At 29.8% G+C, this 16,047-nt stretch overlaps 1 protein-coding gene and 2 long non-coding RNA genes across 4 annotated transcripts in view; 2 read left to right on the top strand and 1 right to left on the bottom strand.

Annotated features, from left to right (window-relative positions):
* LOC135140441 (GAS2-like protein pickled eggs) overlaps positions 1-16,047 on the bottom strand; it is a 50,463-nt gene that overhangs the window by 15,983 nt on the left and 18,433 nt on the right. For both annotated transcript variants that reach the window (XM_064070986.1, XM_064070985.1), the window contains exon 4: positions 7,196-7,409. In XM_064070986.1, the coding sequence (XP_063927056.1) occupies positions 7,196-7,409 (214 nt within the window). The remainder of the gene's footprint in view (positions 1-7,195; positions 7,410-16,047) is intronic.
* On the top strand, positions 550-1,282 carry LOC135140654 (uncharacterized). The gene is made up of 3 exons (XR_010282275.1): positions 550-668; positions 719-1,007; positions 1,065-1,282. It is a non-coding gene; the product is annotated as an uncharacterized LOC135140654 (long non-coding RNA).
* LOC135140442 (uncharacterized) lies at positions 4,339-5,772 on the top strand. Its single transcript, XR_010282253.1, has 4 exons — positions 4,339-4,675; positions 4,734-5,043; positions 5,102-5,411; positions 5,470-5,772. It is a non-coding gene; the product is annotated as an uncharacterized LOC135140442 (long non-coding RNA).

The raw sequence follows: 16,047 nt of genomic DNA, 5'->3' as shown, positions 1-16,047 counted from the left end.
CCTTGGACATCGATTCGATTCCAAACCCATGAATCACAAACCCATATCTAAGGAAAATTTAATGAAGAAAGTCACCGTCAACCAGCGATCAATACAAGAACACAGCCACCTATTTATACAAACAACGTCCTTCGTTCTTCACAATAGAATCTAACTTTACCCATTTCCACACCGTCAACGCAATTCCGACACTCAAAGCCATTGTTTCGCTAACAATCCGACAAAATCAATGATCTAAGCAAGAATTTCTTACTTTTCCTAATTAATTTCGATTTCTTCCATCTCATTATCCCGCCATTTCCTCCATCCACCGGGAAAGTTCCCATGGCAATAAACCCAGCAACTCACACGCCAGCTATTTCTAAATTAGTACCGTATTTAAATACAATGAAGGCGCCAAACTCGGTACGAAGAACCCCATTATCGTCAATTAAACCCATGACTAACGTGCACCGGAAAGATCACCGATACGACCCTGGACACTTGCGTCAAACCCCCAATCAATTGGCGTCGATTTAATTGCATGCAATTAGTCAAGTTTCACTTTTTTTCGAACGCGCACGTCCGGTCCTGGAATAAGTCGTGTGATAAACAAACAACAGTTAGGCCATTGTTTTGGAGACAATTGAACGGTGGTTCGGTGCTTCGTAGCCAGCTCGGATGAATGAGTAAGACGTAAGTGAAAAACGCGTGAGAACGGCCATAAAGTGACTTGTAGTTTCGGATGGGCGGGTCCTGGCCTGCAATCGATGGGATAATGAATGGGAGAATGTAATCGTATGCTCGTTTAGCACCTACACGCACGGTTTGGGCTTTGTTGGACCGGCGATTAGGATCGGATATGAGTGATGGCGCCCAAATTGGACGGCTAATTAGGGAGTTTGAAGGACGTGGAAATGACCGGAGCCGGCCCTGGGGAGAGGCATAGAGAGACGGCTGGGTTTTTTCGGGTTTTAATGATTAGTAAATTGGGCGGCGAGAGGCAATAAACCCGGACTAAGTAATTGGTAATAGAATTTTATTAAGACGCTACATGGTTCAGTTAGACGAATTATGAATTCCAGAATTTCAGAATTCTGAATAAATTTTGGAACTCAATTTTTAGGATGAAGGATTGCAGGAATGATGACTTCAGAAACAACACCTTCAAAATTTAGGTTTCTGAATACGAAATTTCAAGATTTAGAATTTTAAGATTGATTCAAAATTCACAATTTGAGCATTTGCGATTTCTGGATTGAGTATTTAAGAATTTAAAATTTCATCAGTCCATTTTATGAGAGTCAGGACTTCTAGAATTTAAATGTTTAATATTCAGCATTTTAGTACTCGGAATTTCAGGTTTCAGCATTTCATTTCAGGAATCAGAATTTTGAATTTGAGAGTTCATGATATCAGTATTGTGAATTTAAAAATTTCCGAAACTGGGATTTTAGGATTTAGGATTTTAAGCTCTTTGAGTTAGCATTATTTAATTCAGTAAAAAATGAAAACATGGTTTTGTATTTAGGGTCTCAGAATTTCATATTTCGAAATTTTAGGATCATAGTACTCAGGATTTCAAGATTTAGAATTTTAGGATTATCTTTTGCGAATCCGGGTTTTAGGATTCAGCGTTTTCTAAAATATGAATTCCAGAATTTCAGAATACACCTTACAAATTTAGATGTCCGAACATGGAATTGCAAGATTTAGAATTTCAGGATCGATTCAAAGTTCACAATTTCAATATCTGAGATTGAGGTTTCTGCAATGACTATTTCAGGGTTTGAAATTTCTTGAGTCTATGTTATGAAATTCAGGATTTTAGGTTTAGGATTCGGTGTTTTAGAATTTAAATATTTGATATACACCATTTGAATAGTCGGAATTTCAAGTTTCAGAGAGAGTTCAGGATTTCAGGGTGTTAGGACTAGCATATCCAAATTCACTTTTTTAGGAATTTGCCTTTCGTATTTCAGGTTTATGAAATTCAAGACTTGTATTAAAATATTCCTGTATCTAGGGTTTCAGAATTTCAAATTTTGGGATCATAGAACTCAGGATTTCAAGATTTAGAATTTTACGATTATGTTTTGCGAATCCGCGTTTCAGGATTCAGCGTTTTCTGAAATATGAATTTCAGAATTTCAGAACTTGGAATTTCTGAATTCAATTTTTAGGATTTAGGATTTCAGGAATGACGATTTCAAGCACTACACCTTACAAATTTAAATGTCCGAACACGGAATTGCAAGATTTAGAATTTTAGGATCGATACAAAATTCACAATTTCAATATCTGAGATTGATATTTCTGCAATGACTATTTCAGGGTTTGAAATTCCTTGAGTCTATGTTATGAAATTCAGGATTTTAGGTTTAGGACATGGTGTTTTACAATTTAAATATTTAATATACACCATTTTAGTAGTCGAAATTTCAAGTTTCAGAGAAAGTTCAGGGTTTCAGGCTTTTAGGATTAGCAAATTCGAATTCACATTTTCAGGAATTGGCATTTCATATTTCGGGGTTTTAAAATTCAAAAATTCCCGTATTTAGGGTTTCAGAATTTTAAATTTTAGGATCACAGTACTCAGGACTTCAAGATTTAGAATTTTAAGATTACGATTTGCAATCGGCGTTTTAGGATTCAGGGTTTTCTAAATCACGAATCCCAGAATTTCAGAATTTGGAATTTTTTGATTCAATTTTTGTGATTTAAGATTGCACGAATGAAAATTTCCGTAACTACACCTTAAAAATTTGGTTGTGTGAACACGGAATTGAAGATTTAGAATTTTTGGATTGATTCAAAATTCACAATTTCAGTATTTGAGATTGAAATTTCTGGAATGAGTATTTCAGGGTTTGAAATTTCATGAGTCTATGTTATGAAATTCAGGATTTTAGGTTTAGGACTCGATGTTTTAGAATTTTAAGGTATGATGTACAGCTTTTTGGGACTCGAAATTTCAAGTTTCAGAGAAAGTTCAGGGTTTCAGGCTTTTAGGATTAGCAAATTCGAATTCACTTTTTCAGGAATTGGCATTTCATATTTCGGGGTTTCAAAATTCAACAATTCCTGTCTTTAGGGTTTCCGAATTTTAAATTTTAGGTTCATAGTACTCAGGACTTCAAGATTTAGAATTTTAAGACTACGATTTGCGAATCGGCGTTTTAGGATTCAGGGTTTTCTAAATTACGAATCCCAGAATTTCAGAATTTGGAATTTTTTGATTTAATTTTTATGATTTAAGATTGCACGAATGACGATTTCCGTAACCGCACCTTAAAAATTTGGTTGTGTGAACGGAATTGTAAGATTTAGAATTTTTGGATTGATTGAAAATTCACAATTTCAGTATTTGAGATTGAGATTTCTGGAATGAGTATTTCAGGGTTTGAAATTTCATGAGTCTATGTTATGAAATTCAGGATTTTAGGTTTAGGATTCGGTGTTTTAGAATTTAAATGTTTGATATACAGCATTTTAGGACTCGAAATTTCAAGTTTCAGAGAGAGTTCAGGATTTCAGGCTTTTAGGATTAGCAAATTCGAATTCACTTTTTCAGGAATTTGCATTTCATATTTCGAGGTTTTAAAATTCAACAATTCCCGTATTTAGGGTTTCAGAATTTTAAATTTTAGGATCATAGTACTCAGGACTTCAGAATTCAGAATTTCGAAATTATAATTTTTTAATCGGCGTTTTAGAATTCAAGGTCTCTCGAATTATGAATCCCAGAATTTCAGAATTTGGAATTTTTGAATTCAATTTTTAGGATCTAGAATTGCAGGAATGACTATTTCGGGAACTACATGTTTAATATGCAACACGTGCGTACCTGAAATTTCAAGTTTCAGAGAGAATTCAGGATTTCAGGCTTTTAGGATTAACATATTCGAATTCACTTTTTTAGGAATTTGCATTTCCTATTTCAGGCTTTTAAAATTCAAGGTTTGTATTTATTATTCCCACGTCTAGAGTTTCAGAAATTCAGGATTGCAAATTTTAGGATCATAGTACTCAAGATTTCAGAATTCAGAATTTCGAGAATATGATTTGTGAATCGGCGTTTTAGAATTCAGGATCTCTAGAATTATGAATCCCAGAATTTCAGAATTTGGAATTTTTGAATTCAATTTTTAGGATCTAAGATTGTAGGAATGACGATTTCGGGAACTACATGTTTAATATACAACACTTTAGTACCCGAAATTTCAAGTTTCAGAGAGAATCCAGGATTTCAGGCTTTTAGGATTAGCATATTCGAATTCGCTTTTTTAGGAATTTGCATTTCCTATTTCAAGGTTTTAAAATTCAAGGTTTGTTTTTATTATTCCCACGTCTAGAGTTTCAGAAATCCAGGATTGCAAATTTTAGGATCATAGTTCTCAAGATTTCAGAATTCAGAATTTAGAGATTACGATTTGTGAATCGTCGTTTTAGAATTCAGGATCTCTAGAATTATGAATCCCAGAGTTTCAGAATTTGGAATTTTTGAATTCAATTTTTAGGATCTAAGATTGCAGGAATGACGATTTCGGGAACTACATGTTTAATATACAACACTTTAGTACCCGAAATTTCAAGTTTCAGAGAAAATTCAGGATTTCAGGCTTTTAGGATTAACATATTCGAATTCACTTTTTTAGGAATTTGCATTTCCTATTTCTGGGTTTTAAAATTCAAGGTTTGTATTTATTATTCCCACGTCTAGAGTTTCATAAATTCAGGATTGCAAATTTTAGGATCATAGTACTCAAGATTTCAGAATTCAGAATTTCGAGATTACGATTTGTGAATCGTCGTTTTAGAATTCAGGATCTCTAGAATTATGAATCCCAGAGTTTCAGAATTTGGAATTTTTGAATTCAATTTTTAGGATCTAGGATTGCAGGAATGACTATTTCGGGAACTACATGTTTAATATACAACACTTTCGTACCCGAAATTTCAAGTTTCAGAGAGAATTCAGGATTTCAGGCTTTTGGGATTAACATATTCGAATTCACTTTTTTAGGAATTTGCATTTCCTATTTCTGGGTTTTAAAATTCAAGGTTTGTATTTATTATTCCCACGTCTAGAGTTTCATAAATTCAGGATTGCAAATTTTAGGATCATAGTACTCAAGATTTCAGAATTCAGAATTTCGAGATTACGATTTGTGAATCGTCGTTTTAGAATTCAGGATCTCTAGAATTATGAATCCCAGAGTTTCAGAATTTGGAATTTTTGAATTCAATTTTCAGGATCTAGGATTGCAGGAATGACTATTTCGGGAACTACATGTTTAATATACAACACTTTCGTACCCGAAATTTCAAGTTTCAGAGAGAATTCAGGATTTCAGGCTTTTGGGATTAACATATTCGAATTCACTTTTTTAGGAATTTGCATTTCCTATTTCTGGGTTTTAAAATTCAAGGTTTGTATTTATTATTCCCACGTCTAGAGTTTCATAAATTCAGGATTGCAAATTTTAGGATCATAGTACTCAAGATTTCAGAATTCAGATTTCGAGATTATGATTTGTGAATCGGCGTTTTAGAATTCAGGATCTCTAGAATTATGAATCCCAGAATTTCAGAATTTGGAATTTTTGTATTCAATTTTTAGGATCTAGGATTGCAGGAATGACGAGTTCGGGAACTACATGTTTAATATGCAACACGTGCGTACATGAAATTTCAAGTTTCAGAGAGAATTCAGGATTTCAGGCTTTTGGGATTAACATATTCGAATTCACTTTTTTAGGAATTTGCATTTCCTATTTCAGGCTTTTAAAATTCAAGGTTTGTATTTATTATTCCCACGTCTAGAGTTTCAGAAATTCAGGATTGCAAATTTTAGGATCATAGTACTCAAGATTTCAGAATTCAGAATTTCGAGAATATGATTTGTGAATCGGCGTTTTAGAATTCAGGATCTCTAGAATTATGAATCCCAGAATTTCAGAATTTGGAATTTTTGTATTCAATTTTTAGGATCTAAGATTGCAGGAATGACGATTTCGGGAACTACATGTTTAATATACAACACTTTAGTACCCGAAATTTCAAGTTTCAGAGAGAATCCAGGATTTCAGGCTTTTAGGATTAGCAAGGTTTTAAAATTCAAGGTTTGTATTTATTATTCCCACGTCTAGAGTTTCAGAAATTCAGCATTGCAAATTTTAGGATCATAGTATTCAAGATTTCAGAATTCAGAATTTCGAGATTATGATTTGTGAATCGGCGTTTTAGAATTCAGTGTTTTTGAAATTATGAATTTCAGAATTTCAAAACTGTGAATTTGGGAATCCAATTTTTAGGATGGAAGATTGCAGAAATGATGACTCCGGGAACTACACCTTGGAAATTTAGGTTTCTGAATACAGAATTTCAGGATTTTGTATTTTTATTAATTACATTATTATAGTATGTATTTTCTAGTAAAATTTCTCCCTTTTAAGTTTTAAATTTAGTCTAAATTATGTGTATTGAAAGCTGAATTCTTATAAAATCTTAACCAAAAGTAGCAATAATTTCCTCATCTGCGTTGCGGTAAATGTTTATAATTATTTAAACAAACATTGCAAACGTGTGTGTGATTTTCTACTTTCATCAATCAATCCATCAGCGACTCCTCGTCCTTGAATTTATTTAAATCGACCCCATCACGAGAACAATTCTAAAACTCCATTGTTAAAATTAGTACTTCCCCCCTCAGATTATCGCAACAAAGCACCTTATTTTTAGTCTTAAACATGTCACCACTCCTGCCAACCCATTTCATCCAATTCCCCCACGTCACTCGCCTTATCACCACTGACGTTTCCATTATCCAACACCCAGCGGAAATGCATCAACCTCCACGATAAGCCGTCCCCGCCGGCCACCGGGTCACAACCTAACCTCATTCCCCCCGGCCCCAGAACCGTACTCGCGTTTTTCGCAGCCCGCGAAAGCAAAAACCACTTTCCCCAAAGGCCAATAATCCATAACCCGTTCGGCGTAATATCAGTCATAATCTAACGAGAACCACACGAAATACCATTTATCAGAGTACGTGCTTGGTATAATTACGTAATTAAACAGCTGAACGTGTGGGTTTTATTCATGCCGGTGGAATTTCAATGCAGAATCGATTGGGAACGAATGTCGGGAGGTTGGTGGCGGCGACGTCTCGCCGCCATCGATCGGGAATAAAGGTGAGTAATTCGGGACTCACCATCTCGTCTAGGCTCTTGAGGTCGTTGGTCACGATTTGGGGGACGGGGCCGTACATGAGCACGGGCTCCTCGTCCTCCATGTCGCTGTCGTCGTCGTCGAGGCTGCTGTGGTCCTGGAGGCCCTCGTTGAAGCCGAGCTTCTTCTGGTCGGCGGCGATCTCGCGGTCGATTTGGCGCTCCATCTGGACGAGCATGGGGGCGAGCATGCCGAATCTGAAAGAAAAAAGACCCAAAATTGACCAAAATTCGTATTTTGATTTTTTTTGGAATTTTTTGACGAATCGAAAATTTGTTCAAATTTTGACTTTCTCTCACTATAAAAAAAAGAAGAAATGTGCTATTCTGAAAATGTTAAAGAATTACGTTTCTTAGACAAAATTTTGGGTAAACCACGAATTTCAGCTAATATGAGATCTCTCATCCTGTAAAAGAGAAAAAGACATTTTCTGAAAAATCAAAAATTTTTCTCAATTTTGCTCCATTGAGGCGGAAAAAAATTGGTTATTTTTTCCTATTTTATGCAAAATTTGCCGTAAATAACAAAAAATAGGACGGCTTTATTGTGGAGATATTTTTTGAAATAAGATAGAAAATGTCTTTTTTGACGAATCGAAAATTTCTTCGAATTTTGACTTTCTCTCATCATCAAAAAAAAAAAAAAGAAAAAATGTACTATTCTGAAAATTGTTAAAGAATTACGTTTCTTAGACAAAATTTTGGGTAAGCCACGAATTTCAGCTAATATGAGTTCTCTCATCCTGTAAAAGAGAAAAAGACATTTTCTGGAAAATCGAAAATTTTTCTCATTTTGTTCCATTGAAGCGGAAAAAAATTGGTTGTTTTTTCCTATTTTATGCAAAATTTGCCGTAAATAACAAAAAATAGGACGGCCTTATTGTGGAGATATTTTTTGAAATAAGATAGAAAATGTCTTTTTTGACGAATCGAAAATTTGTTCGAATTTTGACTTTCTCTCATCATCAAAAAAAAAAAAAAAGAAAAAATGTACTATTCTGAAAATTGTTAAAGAATTACGTTTCTTAGACAAAATTTTTGGTAAACCACGAATTTCAGCTAATATGAGATCTCTCATCCTCTAAAAGAGAAAAAGACATTTTCTGAAAAATCGAAAATTGTTCTCAATTTTGTTCCATTGAAGCGGAAAAAATCGGTTATTTTTTCCTATTTTATGCGAAATTTGCCGTAAATAACAAAAAATAGGACGTCCTTATTGTGGAGATATTTTTTGAAATAAGAGAGAAAATGTCTTTTTTGACGAATCGAAAATTTGTTCGAATTTTGACTTTCTCTCATCATCAAAAAAAAAAGAAAAATGTGCTATTCTGAAAATTGTTAAAGAATTACGTTTCTTAGACAAAATTTTGGGTAAACCACGAATTTCAGCTAATATGAGATCTCTCATCCTGTAAAAGAGAAAAAGACATTTTCTGAAAAATCGAAAATTTTTCTCAATTTTGTTCCATTGAAGCGGAAAAAATTGGTTGTTTTTTCCTATTTTATGCGAAATTTGCCGTAAATAATAAAAATTAGGACGGCCTTATTGTGGAGATATTTTTTGAAATAAGATAGAAAATGTCTTTTTTGACGAATCGAAAATTTGTTCGAATTTTGACTTTCTCTCATCATCAAAAAAAAAAGAAAAATGTACTATTCTGAAAATTGTTAAAGAATTACTTTTCTTAGACAAAATTTTCCGTAAACCACGAATTTCAGCTAATATGAGATCTCTCATCCTGTAAAAGAGAAAAAGACATTTTCTGAAAAAGCGAAAATTTTTCTCAATTTTGTTCCCTTGAAGCGGAAAAAAATTGGTTGTTTTTTCCTATTTTATGCAAAATTTGCCGTAAATAACAAAAAATAGGACGTCCTTATTGTGGAGATATTTTTTGAAATAAGATAGAAAATGTCTTTTTTGACGAATCGAAAGTTTGTTCGAATTTTGACTTTCTCTCATCATCAAAAACAAAAAAAAGAAAAAATGTACTATTCTGAGAATTGTTAAAGAATTACGTTTCTTAGACAAAATTTTGGGTAAACCACGAATTTCAGCTAATATGAAATCTCTCATCCTGTAAAAAAGAAAAAGACATTTTCTGAAAAATCGAAAATTTTTCTCAATTTTGTTCCATTGAAGCGGAAAAAATTGGTTATTTTTTCCTATTTTATGCGAAATTTGCCGTAAATAACAAAAAATAGGACGGCCTTATTGTGGAGATATTTTTTGGAATAAGATAGAAAATGTCTTTTTTGACGAATCGAAAATTTCTTCGAATTTTGACTTTCTCTCAAGAGAACAAAAAATCGAAACGAAAAAATGCAAATCGAAAATTTGAAGAAATAAAAAATTAAAGAAGTTAAAAATTAAAGACTCGAAAAACTTCGAAAATCTAAAAATTGAAGAAATAAGGATAATTGAAAAAATTAAAATAGGAAAAACAAAAAATTATAAAATCGAAACATTGAAAAATCGAATAATTGAAATAATAAAGAAAATAAAGAACCGAAACGAAAAATACAAATCGAAAAATCGAAAAATTAAAAATTAAAAACCCAAGAAACTCAAATTGAAAAATTTCTAATTTCATTTTCTTGATTCTATGTCACAATTTTACGGTTTTTTTTTCAATTCTTCAAATTTTCACTCTTTGATATATATTTCAATTCCCCAATTTTCAAATTTTTAATTTTTTCTATTTTGCAATTTTTGGATTTCTTAAGTTTCTGATTTTCCGATTTCTTTAGTTTTTAATATCCCGTTGTCTCAAAAAATTGCAAATCGAAGAACTGGGAAACGGAAAACCGACATAGTGAAAAACTAAAAATCAAGAATGAAAAAATGACTCGAAAAATTGGAAAACCCAAAAATTTTAAAATCGTTCAAATTTTAAAGTCCACAGAAATATCGAAACATTGGAAAATTAAGTATGTTTCGAGAAAGTGAAAACTGAAAATTTTTAAGAATTATATTATTAGATACATGTTTAAAATGAAAACTAGAAAAATTGAAGAAACAGAAAATTGGAAAAACGGAAAATCTAAAGTTGAAAAAATGAAAAGTTTAAAATCGAATATTTGAAAATCCAAAATTTTAAAAATGTTACACTGAAAAAAATTTGAAAAATCTAAAAACTGACACATCCAAAAGTAGGAAAATGGAAAAACGGGAAAATAAAAACAAGCCTGAAGAATTGCATATCGTAAAATTGAAACAACAAAAAAAATGAAAAACTACAAATCAAAAAATTGAAGAAACAAATAATGGAAAAAACAAAAAATTATAAAATCGAAACATTGAAAAATCGAATAATTGAAGTAATAAAAAAAAGAAAGAACCGAAATGAAAACTACAAATCGAAAAATTAAAAAATTAAAAACTCAAGAAACTCAAATTGAAAAATTTCTAATTTCATTTTCTTGATCCTATATCAGAATTTTACGTTTTTTTTTCAATGTCTCGTTTATTCAATTCTTCAAATTTTCACTCTTTGATATACATATATTTTAATTTCCCAATTTTCCAATTTTTAAATTTTTCAATTTTGCAATTTTTGCATTTCTTAAGTTTCTGATTTTCCAATTTCTTTAGTTTTTAATATCCCGTTGTTTGAAAAAATTGCAAATCGAAGAACTGGGAAACGGAAAACCGACATAGTGAAAAACTAAAAATTAAGAATAAAAAAAATGACTCGAAAAATTGGAAAACCCAAAAATTTTAAAATCGTTAAAATTTTAAAGTCCACAGAAATATCGAAACATTGGAAAATTAAGTATGTTTCGAGAAAATGAAAACTGAAAATTTTTAAGAATTATATTATTAGATACATGTTTAAAATGAAAACTAGAAAATTGGAAAAACGGAAAATCTAAAGTTGAAAAAATGAAAAGTTAAAAAATCGAAAAATTGCAAATCGAAAATTTGAAAATCCAAAATTTCAAAAATGTTACACTGAAAAAAATTTGAAAAATCTAAAAACTGACACATCCAAAAGTAGGAAAATGGAAAAACGTGAAAATAAAAACAAGCCTGAAGAATTGCATATCGTAAAATTGAAACAACAAAAAAAATGAAAAACTGCAAATCAAAAAATTGAAGAAACAAATAATGGAAAAAAACAAAAAATTATAAAACAGAAGCAGTGAAAAATCGAATAATTCAAAAATAAAGAAAACAAAAAACCGAAACGAAAACTGCAAATCGAACAATCGAAAAATTAAAAACTGAAAACTGTGGAAATTTAAATCGAAAAATTGTAAAATCTAGAAATTGAAAAATTCGAAAGTTGTAAAACTGAAAAATTAATGAACTGAAAAAAAAGCTGCGGGAATGTTATTTACGCCACTGGTTCTTACTTTATAGAGGTTATCAGAAAACAAAAACTGTAACATTTTTTTTTATTTTTCAAATAAGCGGGATTTATCAGGGGCGAGGGAAGTTCCGTCGAAATAACCTTCGAGCAATTTTTATGGAAATTTGTTGATAAACCAAGAACACAACCCATTACTTGAGATATTTCTTCAGTTAAAAATGGAAAAAAAGATCTTCTGAAAAACTGAAAAATTGCTCAGAATTGATTTTTGAGATTTATCTTCAAGTAAAAGAAAAAAAACACCTTTTATTATAATTCAAAAATTGCGAAAAAAAAAATCTTCTCAAAAATTGAAAACTTGCTCAAAATTCGTTTCAACAAAAATGGAGAAAATTTATTTTTAATTGAAAAACATTTTCGCGTCTTGAGAAAAATTTAACACAAATCATAAATTCCATTCGTCGTCGAAAAAAAGCTAAAACTGTTTTTTTTTTAAATCGTATGGCAAATTTTATGTAAATTACGAAAAGGAAATTGTTTTTGAGATATTTTTTGAAATATGTAATAAAATGGAAAAGGCATTTTTTAAGTCGTCAAAATATCATTCGAATTTTCTCTTCCTATCATCACAAAAAAAGGAACAAAAATTTACTCTGAAAATTCCTTAAGTTTTTTCCTGTTTTATGCAAAATTTTTCAAAAACCAAGAACACAACCCAACATTTGAGATATTTCTTCAGTAAAAAAAAGGAAAAAAAAATCTTCTGAAAAATTGCTCAAAATTTTTTCCAACAAAAATGGAGATTAAGAGATTTTTTTTAAGTTGAAAGATACTTTGGCGTCTTACGAGAAATTTACCATAAATCACGAATACGAATTTATTTTGAAATATATTTTCAGGTGAGAGAAAAAAAGGACCCACTCCAAAATTCAAAAATTGCTCAAAATTCCATTCGTCGTCGAAAAATGGCTAAAAGTGTGTTTTTTGAAAATCGTCCAAAATTGTATAATCGTATGGCAAATTTTATGTAAATTACGAAAAGGAAATTGTTTTTGAGATATTTTTTGAAAGATGTAATAAGACGGAAAAGGCATTTTTTAAGCCGTCAAAATATCATTCGAACTTTCTCTTCCTATCATCGCAAAAAAAAGAAAGAAAAAATTGCTCTGAAAATTCCTCAAGTTTTTTCCTGTTTTATGCAAAATTTTTCAAAAACCAAGAACACAACCCAACATTTGAGATATTTCTCCAGTAAAAAGGGAAAAAGAGATCTTCTGAAAAATTGCTCAAAATTTGTTCCAACAAAAATGGAGATTAAGAGATTTTTTTTAAGTTGAAAGATACTTTGGCGTCTTACGAGAAATTTACCACAAATCACGAATACAGATTTATTTTGAAATATATTTTCAGGTAAGAGAAAAAAAAGGACCTACTCTAAAATTCAAAAATTGCTCAAAATTCCATTCGTCGTCGAAAAATGGCTAAAACTGTATTTTTTGAAAATCGTCCAAAATTGTATAATCGTATGGCAAATTTTATGTAAATTACGATAAGGAAATTGTTTTTGAGATATTTTTTGAAATATGTAATAAAATGGAAAAGGCATTTTTTAAGTCGTCAAAATATCATTCGAACTTTCTCTTCCTATCATCACAAAAAAAAAAGAAAGAAAAAATTGCTCTGAAAATTCCTCAAGTTTTTTCCTGTTTTATGCAAAATTTTTCAAAAACCAAGATCACAACCCAACATTTGAGATATTTCTCCAGTAAAAAGGGAAAAAAAGATCTTCTGAAAAATTGCTCAAAATTTGTTCCAACAAAAATAGAGATTAAGAGATTTTTTTTAAGTTGAAAGATACTTTGGCGTCTTACGAGAAATTTACCACAAATCACGAATACAGATTTATTTTGAAATATATTTTCAGGTAAGAGAAAAAAAAGGACCTACTCTAAAATTCAAAAATTGCTCAAAATTCCATTCGTCGTCGAAAAATGGCTAAAACTGTATTTTTTGAAAATCGTCCAAAATTGTATAATCGTATGGCAAATTTTATGTAAATTACGATAAGGAAATTGTTTTTGAGATATTTTTTGAAAGATGTGATAAGACGGAAAAGGCATTTTTAAGTCGTCAAAATATCATTCGAACTTTCTCTTCCTATCATCACAAAAAAAAGAACGAAAAAATTGGTCTGAAAATCGCTCAAGTTTTTTCCTGTTTTATGCAAAATTTTTCAAAAACCAAGAACACAACCCAACATTTGATATATTTCTACAGTAAAAAGGGAAAAAAAATCTTCTGAAAAATTGCTCAAAATTTGTTCCAACAAAAACGGAAATTAAGAGATTTTTTTTTAAGTTGAAAGATACTATCGCGTCTTACAAGAAATTTACCATAAATCACGAATACGAATTTATTTTGAAATATATTTTCAGATAAGAGAAAAAAAGGACCTATTCTTTCTGTATTTTTTCAATATTGCTTTTGATTTTATAATTTTTCATTCACTTCATTCTTTAAATTTTCAATTTATGGTTTTTAAATCCCCCGATTTTTCAATTTTCAAATTGTTCATCTTTGCAGTTTTTAGATTTCTCAGTTATCCGCTTTTCCGATTTTTTTATTTTTCAATATTTCGGTTTTTAAGTTTCTCAATTTTTATCTTTTGATTTTTCAATTTTTCGTTTCTACAATTTTTCAAGTTCTTGATTTCCAAATTTTAGATTTTTCAAAGTTTTCATTTTACACTTCTTTGTTTTTTTTATTTTCGATTTTTTATTTGCAACTCGTAAAAAGAAATACTAATCGATAAAATGAAAAAAGGAAAAATGACAAAATCGAAAAACTGAAAATCGAGAAAAATTGATACATTGAAAAACTAAAAATCGTAAAAAATTAATGAAACGAAAAATTGGAAAAAAGAAAAAAAATTAGAAAACCCAAAAATTCAAAAATCGAATAAAAGTAAGTTTTAAAATGCAATAATTGAAAAATGGAAAAATTCTAAAATCGTATGATTGAAAAAGGGATTTTTTTTTTAAATTACATCTAATAAATATTAGATACATATTTAAAATAAAAACCTGAAAAATTGAAAATCAAAAGCTAAAGAAACGAAAAATAGAAAATCAAGAAAATGGAAAATCTAAACTGAAAAATGAAGCATTAAAAAATCCAAAAGTTGAACTAAAAACCGAAAAATTGAAACATCCAAAAATTGATTTCACACTGCAAAAAATATTAGAAAACCAGAACATTGAAAAACATGAAAATTGAAAAAATGAGGAAAATAAAGAGTCCAAACAAGAAATTGTAAATCCATAAATTGAAGAAATAAAAAATTGAAAAATCTAGAAATTAAAAAAAAATAAAAACTGAAAATTCGTAAAATTCCAAATCGAAAAATTGCAAAACCTGAAACTGAAATATCCAAAATTTGGAAAATCGTAAAACTGAAAAATTTTTAACTGAAAACTCACAGAGGTGCATATCGTAGAATTGAAGAAACAAAAAAATGAAAAACTGAAAAACTGCAAATCATAAAATTGAAAAAATTGAAATTGAAAAACAGAAAAAAATTAAAATCGAACATTGAAAAATCGAAAAACTGTAAAAATAAAGAAAACAAAAAATCGAAACGAAAAAATGCAAATCGAAAATTTGAATAAATAAAAAATTAATGAAGTTAAAAATTGAAGACTCGAAAAATTTTAAATCGAAAAATCTAAAAATTGAAGAAATAAGGATAATTGAAAAAATTAAAATAGGAAAAACAAAAAATTATAAAATCGAAACATTGAAAAATCGAACAATTGAAATAATAAAGAAAATAAAGAACCGAAACGAAAACTACAAATCGAAAAATTTCTAATTTCATTTTCTTGATTCTATGTCACAATTTTACGGTTTTTTTTTTCAATTCTTCAAATTTTCACTCTTTGATATATATTTCAATTCCCCAATTTTCCAGTTTTTAATTTTTTCAATTTTGCAATTTTTGGATTTCTTAAGTATCTGATTTTCCGATTTCTTTAGTTTTTAATATCCCGTTGTTTCAAAAAATTGCAAATCGAAGAACTGGGAACCGGAAAACCGACATAGTGAAAAACTAAAAATCAAAAATGAAAAAATTACTCGAAAAATTGGAAAACCCAAAAATTTTAAAATCGTTAAAATTTTAAAGTCCACAGAAATATCGAAACATTGGAAAATTAAGTATGTTTCGAGAAAGTGAAAACTGAAAATTTTTAAGAATTATATTACTAGATACATGTTTAAAATGAAAACTAGAAAAATCGAAGAAACAGAAAATTGGAAAAACGGAAAATGTAAAGTTGAAAAAATGAAAAGTTAAAAAATCGAAAAATTGCAAATCGAAAATTTGAAAATCCAAAATTTCAAAAATGTTACACTGAAAAAAATTTGAAAAATCTAAAAACTGATACATCCAAAAGTAGGAAAATGGAAAAACGGGAAAATAAAAACAAGCCTGAAGAATTGCATATCGTAAAATTGAAACAACA

Source organism: Zophobas morio, unplaced genomic scaffold, assembly GCF_036711695.1.
Source record: "Zophobas morio isolate AGI-343-1 ecotype UQ-CSIRO unplaced genomic scaffold, CSIRO_AGI_Zmor_V1 ptg000040l, whole genome shotgun sequence".
Taxonomy (NCBI): domain Eukaryota; kingdom Metazoa; phylum Arthropoda; class Insecta; order Coleoptera; family Tenebrionidae; genus Zophobas; species Zophobas morio.
Note: the sequence above shows the minus strand (reverse complement) of the source record. Positions and strands in the feature narration are given on the sequence as shown.